This window comes from Apodemus sylvaticus, chromosome 6 (genome assembly GCF_947179515.1).
Source record: "Apodemus sylvaticus chromosome 6, mApoSyl1.1, whole genome shotgun sequence".
NCBI classification, from domain to species: domain Eukaryota; kingdom Metazoa; phylum Chordata; class Mammalia; order Rodentia; family Muridae; genus Apodemus; species Apodemus sylvaticus.
The window spans coordinates 113,236,658-113,253,027 of record NC_067477.1 but is presented as its reverse complement, the minus strand read 5'-3'; the positions used below and the strand labels follow the sequence as shown (position 1 = coordinate 113,253,027).

The following is a 16,370-nucleotide window of genomic DNA, read 5'->3' as shown; positions in this document are numbered from 1 at the left end:
TCCCAGAGGCAGCCTGGCTCTGTGCAAATTTTTAATAATCTTCTAAGATGTGAGCCCTCTGGTACCGCCTGAGCGCCCGTGGCCACCCACCTGGGGAGATCATGCCTTATTCTCATGCCTTGTCTTATAGTGCTCTCCTTGACATGTGTTCTTTTATTTATCAGTTTGAGGATCACAAAAATTTGCCATCTTTCCCTCCCAAGAATAAGCCTCCTTAGTCAACTCTGTGTTTGTTTGCTTGCTTGCTTGTTTGCTTGTGAGGCAGGGCTCAGACGGTCTTGAACATGCCAGGGGTGCTCTGCTTCCACTGAGCCATGTGGTCCCAGCCAAACTTGTCACTTGGTCCCTTCAACTGGACACTAGCTGCTGCGGGCAGTATCCTACCCAGGCCCTGCAGCCAGCAGGTTGACCACGCAGCGGGAACAGTACATGTGCAGAGAGGCCTTGCTTCAGCCATCCAGGCTCCATTAACACGTGTGCTCCCCCTCCTTTTTCCTTTAAAAGCACCCAGAGAGGAAATCTCTTGTGCCTTTGGGGACCCCGTCTGTCTGTGGTCGTTTATGGAGATGGAGCTTGGCTAGGAAAGACCTATTTTGCGGTTCCGATGCATTAGACGACTGCTGGGATAATGGACAGGAAGGCTGCCGCCTGTCGTCTGTGGCCTGGAGAGTGGGGCTGGGGAGGCGGGGAGGGGCGGGGCCTGGCTCCATCTGCAGAGGAAGTGTTGGGGTGTGATGAGGTCACTGCTATTATGAACGCAAAGAGAGGGACTAAAGGACCCCGAGTTAAGATCAGTGTGGCCGCTCAAGATGTTCTTCATAATCTCAGGGCAGGATTCTCACAGTGCGTCTTCAGTGCAGTCTCGGCCGCTGTGACTGTTGATTGTTCTGATGACGCGGTCTTTATGATGTTCTGGATTTGCACATGCATAATTATCGTGTTTATATTTCTTCTGGTGGACATAGTGCAGAACGATGATTGTTTCTTTATAATAAATCTGATTCCAACTGATGGCAACTCTTACACAGATGTTTTCTTGGCCTCTGCTGTTAATACAGTCTTTGGAACAATAGAAGCCAGTCTAGATATTTGCTGGCTTTAGAGAGAAGCACTAAGTCCTTTTTTTGGGGGGGGGGGGGGTTGTTTGTTTGTTTGTTTGTTTGTTTGTTTGTTTTGAGACAGGGTTTCTCTGTGTAGCCCTGGCTGTCCTGGAACTCACTCTGTAGACCAGGCTGGCCTCGAACTCAGAAATCCACCTGCCTCTGCCTCCCAAGTGCTGTGTGTAAAGGTGTGCGCCACCACCACCCGGCAAACTTTGGTATATTATATGAACAAATGGTATATTATATACAGTCTTCTTGACTTTATGTGCATGCATGTGCATGTGTGCGTGTTTATATAGAGCCCTCAGGTGTTGTTCCTCGTGTCCTATCCACCTTTTTCTTTTGAAATAGTATTTCCCATTAGTCTGGAACTCACCAAATAGGCTTAGGCTAACTGGCCGGTCAGCCCCAGGGATCTGGCTGCTTTAAGCTGCCCCCAAATGCTTTGATTAGAACCATAAGCCACCAGGTGTGGTGTTTTTGTTGATTTTTAATGTGAGTTCTGGGAATCAGACTCAGATCCTTGTGCTTAAAAGGGCAAGACATCCTCCCCAGCCCTCTGACTTGTCATCCACCGTTCCCTGCAGGTGTGCTTGAGGAATATGTCATGTGCAGGTGCCCTTGCCTGCGTGTCTGTGTGTGGCAACCAGAGAGCAGCCCCCGGCATCTTCCTCCATCACTCCGCCCTATTATAGATGTGTGCATGTTTTACCTTTATGTCTCAGCATATAATAGTGAGTGAGCCATCATGTGGGTGCTGGGAACCGAACCCAGCCCTCAGGGAAAGCAGCCAGCTCGTCACCACGGAGCCATCTTTCCAGCTCATCAACCTTTGTTTGTTTGTTTGAGACAGTGTCTCCCACTGATCCTGGAACAGAGTCTTCGTTTAAGCAAGACTGACTCACCACTGAGCCCCTAGGATCTGTCTGTCCTCTCCCCCATCCCCACCTCCCACCCAAACACTGGGGTGAGCATAGTCACGATGGATGTCCCAACCTTTACTTGGGTGTCTGAACACACTTACATGGGAGCACATTCCCCACGAGGCCACCTCCCAGTCCCCACTCAGTACCGTCTCTAAGATGCATTCTCTTTGTGTGTGTGTTATTTTTACTGTTGTGAGTTGGCACAGTTCACAGCACTGCTGGCATGGGCATTTGGTGTTTCCTGGCTTTAATTTTGGAATTATGAACCATATTGCTTTGGATACTTTTGTAAATATCTCCATATGCAGATACTTGAGAAGTCCCTGTGTGGTCTCTTACCTCGACGTGACTGTACCGTTGCGCCGTGTGCGAACTGCACATTGTGTTGCATATTTCCAGGCCAGGCAGGCATCACAATGCTCTTCTCATTTTGCGAAAGTACCAGTATTTTTGTGTGCTTCCATGTCAATATGAGGATTGCCTTATTTTCTATTCCTATGAAGAATGTTGCACTAGGAATATAGGGATATAGTTCATAGCTTATCAATGAGTCAGTCCTTACCTGCCCCCACCCCCAAAAAACCCTGTCAACGGGACACATGCCTGTGATCCCAGTAGTTGATAGGCTAAGCCAACACTGGCGAATTTGCAGCCAACTTAGTGTATACAGCAAAGTCCTGTCTCACACATAGAAAAAAAAAATATTTGCTGTAGGATTTTGACAGATGTTTCTTCAGGAAGGAGTATTTCGTTTTGTTCTTGGTCTGCTAAGCTCTTGGTCTGCTAAGTACTTCAGCTAAAGCATTTAGTGTCTGTCAGTGGAGGGAGGCGATGGGCTCTGTTTGGACACATGATGTAGAGGCTGCCTGAGGACCACGCAGGCCCTGGGTCTGCGGAGCTGAAGCTCAGTGGAGAGCTACGACTGAAGTGGAGTCTGCAGCACCATGTGGGCGGCCGTGGTATGTGAGATCACACTGCTAAGATTAAGGAGCACCAAAGGTGGGGGTGAGGGGAATGTGGGTCACAGAGGGTAGTGAGCAAGACAAGGGAGAGGGAGTTTTGAAGCACAGTCCTCAGCATTAGCTAAGCGGCATCGAGGGTTTTGGTTTCCTCAGGGTATTGGCTACTTGTCCTGTTGTTGTTTTAAAGAACCTTGATAAAAGTCACACAAGGAAGGAAGGGTTTATTCCAACGCAGAGATCCAGGGTTTGAAAAACATGGCAACAGAGCGCAAACCAGCCAGTCACGGAGCATCTGCAGCCAGGAAGCAGGGGGAATGGATGCTTACGCCCCGCCCGCTCGCTCTCTTCAGCCTCAAATCCCAGCCTGTGCAATAGCATCACCTACAGTGGGCAGGTCTTCCTACCTCGGGTATCCCAGGCAATTCTGAACCCTCCACGTCGGCTCTCAGTGTCAACCATTATAGACTGGTGCCTTGTCGGGCATTATTACTTTGACAGACATACCCATCCTGAGGTGCACATAAGATATTTGTTAAAACCAGAAACAACTATCTATTCAGTCAGCTGAGAGAGGTTTGCTTGAGCCCAGGAGTTGATTTATTTATTTATTTATTGTATGTAAGTACACTGTAGCTGTCTCAGACACAGCAGAAGAGGGAGTCAGATCTCATTAGGATGGTTGTGAGCCACCATGTGTTTGCTGGGATTTGAACTCGGGCCCTTCGGAAGAACAGTCAGTGCTCTTAACCACTGAGCCATCTCTCCCGGCCCGCAACATACCTCTTATCTAAACAACTAAACTTAGATTTTTTTTTTTTAAAGCAAATTCACCAGATGTGATCCATGCCTGTAATCCTGGCACTTGAGTGCTAAAGGCAGCAGCATCAGTTCGAGGACAGCCTCAGCCACATAGTGAGTTTAAGGCCAACCCGGGCTACATGAGACCTTGTCTCAAACAATAAGAAAGTAACAAAGAACATGTTGGTGAGATAGCTCAGTGCTTAAGAGCATTTGCTGCTCTTGCAGAGGGTGGGCCGCCTACCCCGCCCCCAACCATAGCTCCAGGGGCTCTGGTGCCCTCTGCTGGTATCTGCTGGCATCTGCATGCATGCATACTAAGGCACAAACACATGCACATAAAGAAAATAAATCTTTAGAAGAAACAAGTAAAGCAGTTACTTGTGGCAAAAGTAGAAACAATATACACATGTCCTTCTGTCTTCTGTGTGCTGGAGTCTGTCCTGCGGAGATGCACTGTCTTTATTATGGAGGCTGAAACCAAGGTTAATGGGTTCTGGTGTGGAGGTCAGGAGCCCATAGGAATGGCAGGAGGGGATAGCAGTAAGAGAAGTGATCTGCTTTTGCTCTAGGGGCGGCCCTGATTTTCACTAATCCATCCAGTACTCAACATGGTGCCAGATCGGCGGGATAGTGGCCGAGGCTAATGGCTTCTCAGGGGACTCCAGCATGGGTTGCTAGGCCACCCACAGCCACATTTTATCCATTGGTAGCAAATAAGCTTTAGTTGTTATTCACTTTTAAGACAGGGACTCAAGTTATTCAGGCTGGCCTCAAACTTGATATGTAGCAGAGGCTGGCCTCGAACTCTTGATTCTTCTGCTTCTGCCTCCTCAGTGCTGGGATTGCATGTGTGCATCACCATACCCAGCTAAATTTGTTTTTGGAAAAAAATATAAACCCCAGTGAATCTTTCTTCCCCAAAGACAGAGACCTCAGAAGACTGCAATCCCTATTCTGTGGTTTTACATCTATCATAGAATTTCAGAATATTTCACAATTTATTTGTAAAAGTGGCCAGCCTCTGATGGTTCCATGCCATCCTCTGGCTACTGACAGACGAAGTGACCTCAGCTCGTGTAAACAATGCGAAATGCTGGACAAACACCCGCTTAGCTTCCTACATGTCCTGTTTCCTCAGCCCGCTCACTCACACTGTGGCCGGGTGTCCTCTGGAGTCTCAGTGCAAGCCAGGCCTGCCTCTGTGTTCCTGTGTTGGAGCGCTGCCATTTAGCAAAGGGAATGTAGACAGGCAGGGGAGGCAGGGCCTTCCAGATGACGGAAATCCTCAAGGAAGATGCTTTCAGAATCAGGTTTCTTGAAGGTGGAGCCGTCTGGGCACAAGCCTGATAGGATCCAGGTTCAACAGGCAAGGAGCTCGGGAGTGGAGTTAGTTCCTGAAGCCTGGACCACACGCTTTAGGGGATGTCACTAAAGTCTCCACACACAAGGGGAAATCCCTGAGCTAAGTTGCTAGGACGCACTCTAGGGCCGGATGAAGAGAGTTCCAGAAAATGTAGGGTTTGTTTCCTCTCCAGCTCACAGATTTCCCTTTAAAGTTCAGGCAAGGCTGTAGCTAGTCCTCCTGAGGGAAGAGAAGCCAAGGAGGAAGAGAGGTGAGGTGAGGGTCTCCGCCCTGTCATAAAGCCACAGGAGCTTCAGTGGCTGTTCCCTGTCTTACCAACAACTCTCCACCCACAGCTCGGTTCCAGCCACAGCCCAGTCCCTTCCAAGTCCTATCAGGCAAGACCCGCTCCTCTGGGCATCACCAGAGTGCCAGCGTCATCTCTGAGCCCTTTTGTTGGAGAATGGTGTTTCCAGTCATGAGAAGTGAGGGGCTACTGGTGATGCCACCTTGTATGTCCCGTGCAGCCGTGGACACTCACATGGGTATTTGTAAGTAGGGACATCTCCGGGCCAGATGTGGGTTGATGGCAGCCTACCCTTCCTATGTAGATATTTAGCCCCAGGCTGTGTGCTGAGCTCCTGGGATACTGGGATTCATGTAATATATCCCCAGCTGCAAGATTCCCGCCCTGTCCTGGGAAAGCCGTGGGCACACATCCTCCATAGAGCGGGATGTGTGGTAGAGGAAGGACACGCGCAGACAGCCACTTGGCGGTCATGAGGAGAGGAGAAGGAGATGGAGACCAGAAAGAGAAACCTTGCGGGAGGATGAGCTGATTCCGGCTGATGTGCCGGTGGGTCAGCGAGGACAGTCGTGCACACACCGATGTCCCAGGATGTGGGACTTGACAGATGTGCAGGGTAGAGGGTGACAACACACCAGGTGTGAGGTGGTCTAGGTTTCATAAGTAGATGGGGTACAAGGGAGGTCTAGGGGTCCCTCACATCCGCCATCCATGAGGTAGTCCAAGAAGAAGACTAAGGATAAAGACTAGAAATGGAAGAAAATCCAGGAACAAAGAGTGTCTGTCATTGAAGCTAAGGCAAGTGGCCTGGAATCAGGAGGCTTAGCTGTCCGTGCGGCAGGACCTGCAGGCTGCTGTTAGCTGTGGGGCATTGTGTGCGTGTGCGTGCGTGTGCGTGTGTGTGTGTGTGTGTGTGTGTGTGTCCCGTAGGTTGGTAACCCTGCCCATGTGTGCCCATGTGCATACACTGCCCACCTCCGAAGGCTTAGCTGGAAGGAAGTGTCCTGGCATGGCATCTTGGGAGTAGGGCCAACCAGGAGGATGCACAGGCCAATAATGATCATACAGGTGGGCACAGCGCCGATGAGGACCTTGAGGGTAACCACCACTTCTTCTGCTTGCTGGCAGGCTCCTGCCTCATACCCTGCAAACCTGGAGAAACACCACCAGCTTTGTTGAGCATTACCCTTTGGGTTCAGAAGCCACAAACATGTCACCCCACCCTCTCCTAAAAACTGACTTCTAGCCAGATTAGCAGGCTATATGAAAGGCCAGGGAGGAGTTAAGAGCCCTTTAGTTCCAATGATGGAGTCCCCCACGCCCCATGGAGTGGAACATGCACTCCAGACTCATGGGTGGCTCTAGGGCGGAGGCTCTGACCTCCTCTTCCCACCCCACCCTGGTCTTTTGTGCTTTTGCTATACCCCCACCCCCACCCCAGGACTGACTCCAAACTGAGGGTAGAGATGCCCAAGGCGCCTGCGCCTGACAGCTTCGTAAAGAAGACATAGGATGAGTAAAAGATGGTCTCCACGCCTGGGCCATGCCGGTGCTGCAACTGGAAGTCGTCCACCACATCTGGCAGCATGGACCTAGGTGGGAGCAACCTGGTGTCAGCCCTCTTCCCTCGGAAAGTCAGCAGTCAGCCTGTGAGTTCTCAGGAGGGCAGCGGTTGTTGGAGTCCTCTCTGCCCAGAACCAGCCCACACCATCCAGCAGGATGTCTGTGTTCCCTTCTGTTCCCTTGTTGCTTCCTTAGGAAAGCCCAAGGGAAGCAATCGGTGGCCCCACACGGAACAGGACAGCAGGAGGAGAGAGGCTCCCAATCCCCCCGACCCGTCATCCAGCCTACCAAGGCAGCAGCAGGGACACAGCAATGCTCACGCCAGAGACAAAGGCCACAACATAGGCCACCGGTGCTGAGGGCACAGCAGCCAACAAGATAGAAAAGGGCACCATCACCTGGGGAGACACACCTGTGAGCTGGCCCTCACTGCTCCCTGGCTTGCTTTCTCGTTAGCAAGCTCAGCCTTTGCTATTCATGGTAAGCCCTGCGCCTGGTCCCATGCTAGGCCCACAGATACAAGGGAACACGGGCCCAGCCCTAGGCTCAGGACCCATGGTTACCTCCTCAGCCACCCTCAGGCCTCGCTTCTCGCTTCACTCACACAGATGCCGAATGCAGATGTCCTTTTCCCAAATCGCTGGAGAACCCACTCCCACAGTGGGGTGCTCAGCACGGCTGAGACCTGTGAGCAGACAGCATCACCCGCCAGGGTCCTGAAGGCCGCACACACCTCCTCCCAGATCTCAAGGCCCTGGCTTTTAGGTAGGACACCTAAACCTCAAACTGTCTGGTTTGAACCACTAGCTATTAACTTTGAGCCTGGCCCCCAACTCCTCCCTTGGCTGGAATGAGATTAAAACAAGATGTGACGATTAGAACTTTAGCCATAGATTCTCAGCTCAGGCTCCCAAGGGCTCCAGCCTCCACCTCCTTGGTCCCCTTACCAGGATGGTTAGCACCAAGTTCTGAACGTGGTCTTGTAGCTTAGAGGCATGTGTACAGAACAGGACGAGGTAACTTTGTTCCACCTGAAGAGATGCACAGGAAACGGTCATATGCAGCGAATGGCAGGAATTCAGAAATCATGTGTAAGAGATAGCCTCCAGTAGGGCCTCTCCTTTGAGTCCTTGAACTCAAAGGATTCCCCCCCACCCCGCCAAAAAAAAATAGCTATGAGCCATTTCTATATGAGTGCACTGTCTTCATTCACATAGCTAAGATCAAATGGACTTTACTAGACGTCAGGTATTAAGAGGATGCCATCCCAGACACCATCAACTTCCCAGAAGCCCCAGTCACATGAGCCACACCCAGGTTTTTCTTCTCAGCACTAGCCTTTCTCAACCTACAAAACTAGGTACTATGATGCATGTTTGTAATCCCACCATGTGCATGGAGGCAGGAGAATCCGGAGGTGATGACCAGATTCAGCTACACAGCAAGTTCAAGGCCAGCCTGGGTTACATCAGACCATATGCCTGTTTACAATAAGCACAGACTGCAAATCAAAGATCACATGACCAGCAGTACCTGGACGGCGGCTGAGATGAACAGGAAGGAGACGACCAGGCTCAGGTAGGGTGGGTGCCGGGAAGTCATGGCCAAGCCTGTGAAGAAGCTCAGGCCTTGGCCTGAGTCTGGGGCAGACGCGTCTGCAAAACAGGAAGGTGGTACGGGATTGGCAGAGTCCAGAATGCACGCCCCAGGAGGAGTCCTGCTCCCAGCTTCTGCCCCTCAAGCCTTCGCTGCACCCCCATACCTGGCTGCTCCTTCACTCCTAGACACAGCAAACTGCCACACACAGGGTAAGTCAAGGCAACCACGGCAGCTGCAATACAATAGAGGCAAGCCTGCAGGACAGGACAGAACTGCACTGGGGACAAGCTTTCCAGCCCAGGGAGGGAAGCATGAGTACCTTTCAGTGCCAGCAGAAAGATCATTCCAGAAGCCCGAGGACGCTGGCTGCATGCCCTTTGCTTTCCTCGGTTAGGTCTAAGGCCTCAGTACAGACCTGCTTTACTGCTGACTCTGCTCCCATGCAGAAGGAAGCATCCATGCTACCGGGGTCAACGTGCTCACTGCCCCATCTTAGTCAGCAAACAGGCATAGCTGCTAACTTCTGTGTCCTAGACCCTGAGGTTACAATGAAGAGTAAGCCTCCCTCATCCACAATAAGGGCAGGGCAGATCCACAGGCAGTTAACAATACGTGTGGGGGCCCTCATGAAATAAAAAAAAAAAAAATGCAACTAAAGAGATCATGGGGGTGATAGCCGAGGAGCATGCAGGGGGCTTCCGGGAGGTGGCGGTGGCGGGCGCAGAGTGGCTTTCCCAGCTCAGCTCCAAGCACTGGCCTCACCCTGGAAGGCACACTGTGCGCCTCTGATAGGCTGCCTTCACTGTTCTGAAATTGGTGCTAAGTTTATATGTGAATTTCTTTCTTGTCTTTTGAGGCAGGCTCTTTGTGTTGCCCAGGCTAGCCTATAACTATGTAGCCTAGGAAGACCTTGGACTTGGGATCTTCCTGCCTCCACCTCCTGGGTGCTGGGTCTACAGCTGTGAGTCATCACCCCTGCCTTCAAGATGCTGAAGGGCTGCCTTTGTAGTTACTGGATAAGTCAGTGGGCTGGACACGCCTACCATCTGAGCTGGACACGCCTACCATCTGAGCTGGGGCCTGCCCCCCTCCCCCCCCAGTTTTCTGCTGTTGTTCTTGTCTATTGGTGGTTTGTTTATTTATTTATTTATTTATTTATTTATTTATTTATTTATTTTGGTTTTTTTCCGAGACAGGGTTTCTCTGTGTAGCCCTGGCTGTCCTGGAACTCACTCTGTAGACCAGGCTGGCCTCGAACTCAGAGATGCGCCTGCCTCTGCCTCCCAAGTGCTGGATTAAAGGCGTGCGCCACCACCGCCCGGCTATTGGTGGTCTTTTGCTTTTCACAGAATCACACACACTGAATGTTTCAGGTTTTTTTTTGTTTTGTTTTGTTTTGTTTTTTGAGACAGGTTTCATATAGTTTAGGCTGACCTTGAACTAACTAGATGACCAAATATATGCTTGCACGCACGTTCCTTCTGTCTCAGCTCCCCAGGTGCCAGATCACAGGTGTGTGCCATCATGCCTGGATGTGCGTTTGCTGTTGTTATTGGTGGGTTTTGGCCATGCCTAGTGTCTGAACCTATTTAGTACCCCAGGCATGCTGGTCAAGTGCTCCGCTCCACCAGTGAGCCATTAGCAGCTCTCTCCCCTCTTCCTTCCTTTCTCCCTCCCTTCCTTCTTCCTTCCTTCAAGGCAAGCTCAGTGGAGAGCCCGCTGGGTCTTGGGGCTTCTGAGTTCAGCAAGAGAAGTAGGAAAAGGGTGAGTGTACAGTCAGCATCCCCTCTCAAGAGGAAGAAAAGACAGAAGAGCATCCCTGTAGGAAGCAGGTGACCTCAGAGGGGAGAGGGGTCCTGGGCACCTCAGACACTTACTACGTCTGGGGAGACAACAGTACTCCTGGGGTGCACAGCATCCTCACACCTCTGGGACCCATGGGCACTGGATACAATGAGCCCATGGACAGTGGCTCCCAACAGCGTCCCTGCCATCTCCATGGTCATCCCTGGAGACAGAGCATGTACAAGGTGACGATGTGGCAAGCTGCAGAATCTGAAAGACGGCAGCTCCCAGGCTGAACACTGAATCCTACTCACGATACGCGGTGGCAGAGTCTCGCTCCCTGGGGCTTGGGGTGAGGATCATGGTGAGCGCAGTGTAGGGCACCTGGAAGAACTGGGGTGGCCCCTCAGAGGTTAGGACGGCCTCCCCCACCTATACTCTCACTCAAGGACTGTTCCCCTCCCCTGCCACTTGGCTATGCAAATGCCAGCAGCCACCCTGTCCCATCCAGGTTCCTAAAAGGCCAAATCATCTGAACCTTAGAGCTAAGGGCTCAGAAGCGAGGGCCCTGAGCAGGGCCAGCAGAGGCAATGACAGGTTTCCAGGCACTGGGCAGGTCAGAGTAGAGTCCAGACCCACAACTCCCTTACTCTGCATGGTAATCAAAGCTGGCAGTGAGGCTCACCAGAACCGGGCCCAGGAGAGGTCACACACTTACCGTAGCCAGGGCCTGGAACAGGCAGTAGAAGCTGGTATACCAGAGCCCACGCAGGCTGGTGAATGGGGGCAGGAACCACAGGAAGAAGTAGGCCAGTGCGATTAAGGGCATGCAGCCCAGTGCCCTGTAGAAGCACGGCTGAGTACTGTGCCTACGGCATGGGACCCAGGGGGGACAACCTCACCCTGTCTGCCCCGGAGAAGCCGTGGAGCTGAGGCTTTAGGGAGCCAGGGAGACAGAAGAGACATAACAGATGAAAGGGCATTTACTCTTGGGACTCTGGCCAGGGCCCTTGGTGGAGAGCTCGGGGATTACTTAGTGCTAGAGCATTTGGCTCGCATCTATCAGGCCCTAAGCTGGACTTCTTAGAGCACAAGCAAGTTGCTCTTCCTCTAGGACAGCATGATTTTATGGTTGGGGGTCACCACAACATGAGTTGTATTCAAGGGCCAAAGTTTTAGGAAGGTTGAGAACCACTGCTCTAGAGCCTGCCAGCCTAGTCTCACCACGCTGAGCCACAGACAGACCTGGGAGCCCTGTGCTAACTGATGAGGGACAGACAGACACTCAAAGCTTGTCTCTGATGACTGGATGACTTACGCTCTGACCTAGCTCATCGACACTGCACAGACTTGTCTCCCAGCCATCCACAGGTATCAAGTAAGAGACAGGCTGCGGCAGTGCCATAGAGCCAAGGGGTAGGAGGGGTCTCAGCACCAGGGGGCTACTCACCAAGGCATTAGCCGTCCAGACCCTGTCCTTCTGCTCTTGTTGATGAAGAAGCCAGCCACAGGGTCCGCAACTGCCCCAGACACCTTCCCTCCAAACAAGGCAAGCGACACCTGGGCAGCAGGGATCTGAAACCATCAAGAGGACGGATACATCCAAGGGTCGGCAGAGTCTGACAGTGCAGCCAGGCCTGCTTGCCTGCCAGGACAGTGATCGGGAACTCAGCTAGGGCTCGAGCCATGGCAGAAAGGGCTCCTGCCCAGGACGTGATTTCAGAAAGCTATGAGGGACTCAGAACCACCGAGGAGAGGGGTAATGCTAATACCTGTACACAGGCATCCTGACACTATCTGTTGGTTTGCTTTTTGAGATAGAACAATGTTTCTCAACCTGTGGGTCATGACCCCCACATATCCTGCGTATCAAAATATGTAACAATTCATAGTAATAGCAAAATGACAGTTATGAAATAGCAATGAAGTAATTGTAGGTTGGGGGTCACCCACAGCATGAGGAACTGTATTAAAGGGTCATAGCATTACAGAGGTTGAGAATGCTGAGATAGGGCTTCATGTCTCAAGCTCACTATATAGACAAGGGTGACTTTAAACTTATAACCCTATTTCTACTCTTGGGATTATAGGCTTATGCCACTGTGCTCATTTCATGCATACTAGGCAAGCACTCTACCTGCTGAACTATATTCCAACCCCAGCTTGTTCTGTTTTGAGACAGGGTCTTATGTAGGTAGATAAGGCTGGCCTCAAACTAGCTATGTAGCTGAGATTGGGTTTGAACTCCTGATCCTCCTGCCTCTGCCTTTCTACAGGAATGTCACCATACCTGACTATTTTCTCATTTTCCTAGTACAAGTAGGATGTGTTGCGTATCTTTGAAGAGACTGCCCTCCACGGCATTTTATGTTGTTACTAACCTTGGGCCAAAGGGCTGGAGAGGGAGCATGGGGACAAATGGGGTGGAGAGGAGGTAGAAAGGCAGGGGCCATGGCCACTGCCCACACTCACCTGAGCCACATCAAGTAGGAAGAGTTGCAGGTAGAAGGCTGAAGCGCTGGAGGCCACCTGGTTGGGGACCCCGCCAATGCCATAGCACACCTTTGTACAGACTGAGAGGTGACCATCTCTCTTGTCCTGGGGGAGACACAGTAACCAACCCCTATCCATACAAGCACAACCCCCCCACACATCCCCATGACTTCCATAAAAATCCTGTGTTCCCTGACGACTTGAGGACTCAGCAATCTTAGCCTCATGTTGCCCCCAAGTCATCCTATGGGGAAGTGAGAGAATTAAAAAGCAGAATTCTAACCCTTGACCTCTCATTCCAGAGGGAAGTTCTTCCTTGCATTCTGCCCCCATGCGTCCTGCTGAAGCCACTTTCTGTACTGAGTCAGTGATCAGAGTGAGCTGTGGGTCCCCGTGTGATCTTGAATAAACCCCTTTACACTTCTAGGATTTTTTTTCCTCTTCTGTCATGTGCAGTCACCTGCCAGCTTCGCAAGGATGTGGTAATGAATGATAGTGGCTCTGAGAATTGATTGTTTGATGTCTGGGTGGTTTTTTTGGTTTTTTTTTTTTTTTTTTTTGATTTGGTTTTTTTTTTTCTAGACAGGGTTTCTCTGTGTAGCCCTGGCTGTCCTGGAGCTCACTCTGTAGATCAGGCTGGCCTCGAACTCAGAAATCCGCCTGCCTCTGCCTCCCAAGTGCTGGGATTACAGGCGTGCACCACCACCGCCTGGCTGATGTCTGGATTTTTATATTACATTTCTTTTGTGTATGGGGAGATGTGTGTGCACCACAGCACACATGTGGAGGTCACAGTATGTTCTCTCCTTCCACCATGGGGACCCTAGGCATCAAACTCAGGTCATCAGGCGTGGTGGCAGGTACCTTTACTCACTCAGTTGTCCAGTGTTTGTGACTTTCGCAGACTACCTGTTGAGCCCCTGGCATCAACTTTGACAGGGGTGTGTATGCTGCAGAGATCTGCAAACCTTCAGTGAGAGCTCTCCCCTTTCTGGATAGGTTTTTATCAACACAGCAGTATCACCAACTAGTGTGAGAGTCTGGAACGTGGAATTTCAGAGTTTGTCTGCCATTCAGTGGAGTCTTAAACATCTGGTTACCAACAAACAGCCCCATGTGGTCTACACAGCTTGCTACTATTCTGGTATGAAAACCAGCTCTGAATCCCATTTGCCATGTTTCATTAAATAACACCATATGCTCAGTAGATCAGGTCACAAACCCTGGTCATCCTTGGTTCCTCTTTAGTGATTCCCCTGCCTCAGCTATCAAGTGAGCCCCCAAGTGGCTTCTCTGCAGCTATTGCACTCTCCCTGCAGCCGGCAGTGCTCCTTGACTATAAACCAGACTACATCTGCTCTCTGCTTAAAACCCACAACTTGTCGCTATTGTCTAGTGAATGCCCAAGTCCTCACTGGGACCTACGGGAGTCCACTCTGCACCCACTCTTTAAATAGCTTTCTTGGTGGGAGTTTCTTCTTGTTCAAACCCTTTGAGAGCATGGCTTCTCCAGGGTCTTTGTGTTTCTCTCTTTTCTCTGGAAGGTATGACTGTCTTTCAAGAGCTGACTGCTCGCTGTTCAGGTCTGAGTTTAAAAGTTTCTTCCACAGAGGCATTCCTGACAACCCAGGTGGCCCAGCTGCCTGGTCCACTCACTTCCCACCCTTCCCCACTGCTGGGTAAGCCCTCTCACTCACTGCGGAGCTTCTAGTACCTAGGCATACAGTATATGTATATATACTCAATATGTTTCTAAAGCAATAAATGCCTATGAGGATGCTGTACTCTAACTTCAAATAATGATAGGAATCATTTTTTTCATCCTTTGCCTGGGGACAGAGTGGGGTGGGAGGGAACTAGGACTTTGTCCATTTCAGTATCTTATAAACACCATACAGACAGGCTGTTATGTGTGGAAAGGAAGGTCTTCCTAGATAAGGCATATCACAAACTTCACACGTTTCCTACCCTAGGAGCAAACCCACACTCAAGGCTGGATGTATTCTTCTTCTGACATTTGTGTGGATCTTACTGCAACTTCCAGGAGAACTTAGCTGCCAGAATCCAGGGTGAGCTTTAATGAGTCTCTTGTTTTACCCTAAATGGGCCTGTGGAGGTTTTAGATAATAGAAAGGCCATCACAACAAATTCCAGCTGAAACGGACATGAGACAGGCTTGCATCTTCTGAATGGGGCTGGGTCTCCTTACCTATCAGCCTTGTAGAGTCCATGGCAGACACTTTACAAACGAACAAGCTGGCCATGTGATGTGACCTGCCGAGCTTCAGTTTCTTGACAAGCAAAATGCAGACATGCACCCCATTGCATCACTAGGTTTAATCAAGCACTGCTGCTTCATGGCAGTCTTAGGTTTCTTTTCTTTTTTCCATTAATATATCACCTCAGTTCTCTAAATTCTGGGAGAGGTGAGGTCCCAGAGGACCCTCCATGCCACCCCCCAACCTCCACTACAGGCGTCTTACCATCTGAGACCCTCTGCCATGGGGCCAATCTCTTATTCACCCACCTTCCCTAATTGTTAAGGCGATGATTCTTATTTCCCAGGACATCAATGAATCTTCCTGCCTCAGTCTCCCCAGTAAGGTACTGGCACTACAGGCACACTAGGCACGGGGGTCTCCCAATTGAGGGCTACTTTTTTTTTTTTTTAAATCTAAGATGCCTGAAAGTAACACCGAGTCTAGATGGAGGTGTAATCCATTGAAGCTGCAGAAATAGCTTGGCCATGGAACTGGGATAGGTTCGGAATTTAGCATCAGCACCAGCCTCAACATCAGCCCCATTCCCAGCCACGGAGAGAACAGAGGGTCTAAGGATACCTTGGGTTCCCATCTACCCTCTACCTACACCTCTCAGGACCCCTGCTTAGGCACCCGGAGAATCCTCTAAGGAGAACTTGGTACCTGGAGGCAGCCCCCTTACCATCTGCTAGGGCTAAGAGGCCTCCAGGAGGACCGACAGTCAGAACACTGGAGATCTAGTCCCGCCTGCCTACTTGAATAAAGTTGTGTTACTTCACGCCAGGGCTCAGGATGCCTTCCTATTTTTCTGGGGTGTCTCAGCGGCGCCAAACTACACACTGCCCAACAAGTGGACAAAGTGCTGAGGCAGATGCCTTTCTTTCTTGCTCTTGGGAGCGCTGAGTAGCCTGGCTTCCCTCTTCCCACCCTGGCACTCACCGAGCCTGGCTCCTGGGCATGAGGCTCTGCGACAGGAGCCGGGGTGGGTCCATGGGGCACCGACATCCCTTAGCTGCTTAGCTCCGACTGCACTGCGGCAGCACCGGCACTATCTGGGAGGATGGAGCTGGCCAAGTGGGCGTGGTCCCACTGTGCAGGCAGCCAGCCCCACCCCCGGGAACCCTAGAAGCCCCGTGCCATCTGAGGCAGCAGTGTGGGGATACCCAGGACCTCGAAGCCTCAGGTTCTCCTCTCCAAAGAAGAACTCACAAATTGCCATACACCTGGG

The 16,370-nt window shown here is 51.0% G+C and overlaps 1 protein-coding gene across 2 annotated transcripts; it reads right to left on the bottom strand.

The window, feature by feature from the left end:
- Positions 1–3,583: 3,583 nt before the first annotated feature.
- Positions 3,584–16,198, bottom strand: Mfsd2b (MFSD2 lysolipid transporter B, sphingolipid). 2 transcript variants are annotated; one of them, XM_052186152.1, is made up of 14 exons: positions 16,082–16,198; positions 12,861–12,986; positions 11,839–11,963; positions 11,107–11,230; positions 10,703–10,781; positions 10,481–10,611; positions 8,767–8,857; positions 8,538–8,659; positions 7,952–8,035; positions 7,609–7,689; positions 7,293–7,402; positions 6,890–7,033; positions 6,417–6,593; positions 3,584–5,374 (listed from the first exon to the last, which is right to left on the bottom strand). In XM_052186152.1, exons 1-14 carry the CDS (start codon positions 16,145–16,147, stop codon positions 5,350–5,352), a joined length of 1,485 nt encoding a protein of 494 aa, XP_052042112.1. In that variant the 5' UTR covers positions 16,148–16,198; the 3' UTR covers positions 3,584–5,349. The 2 variants fall into 2 exon arrangements, with proteins under 2 accessions (XP_052042112.1, XP_052042114.1); XM_052186154.1 differs by lacking the exon at positions 7,609–7,689.
- Positions 16,199–16,370: the final 172 nt, after the last annotated feature.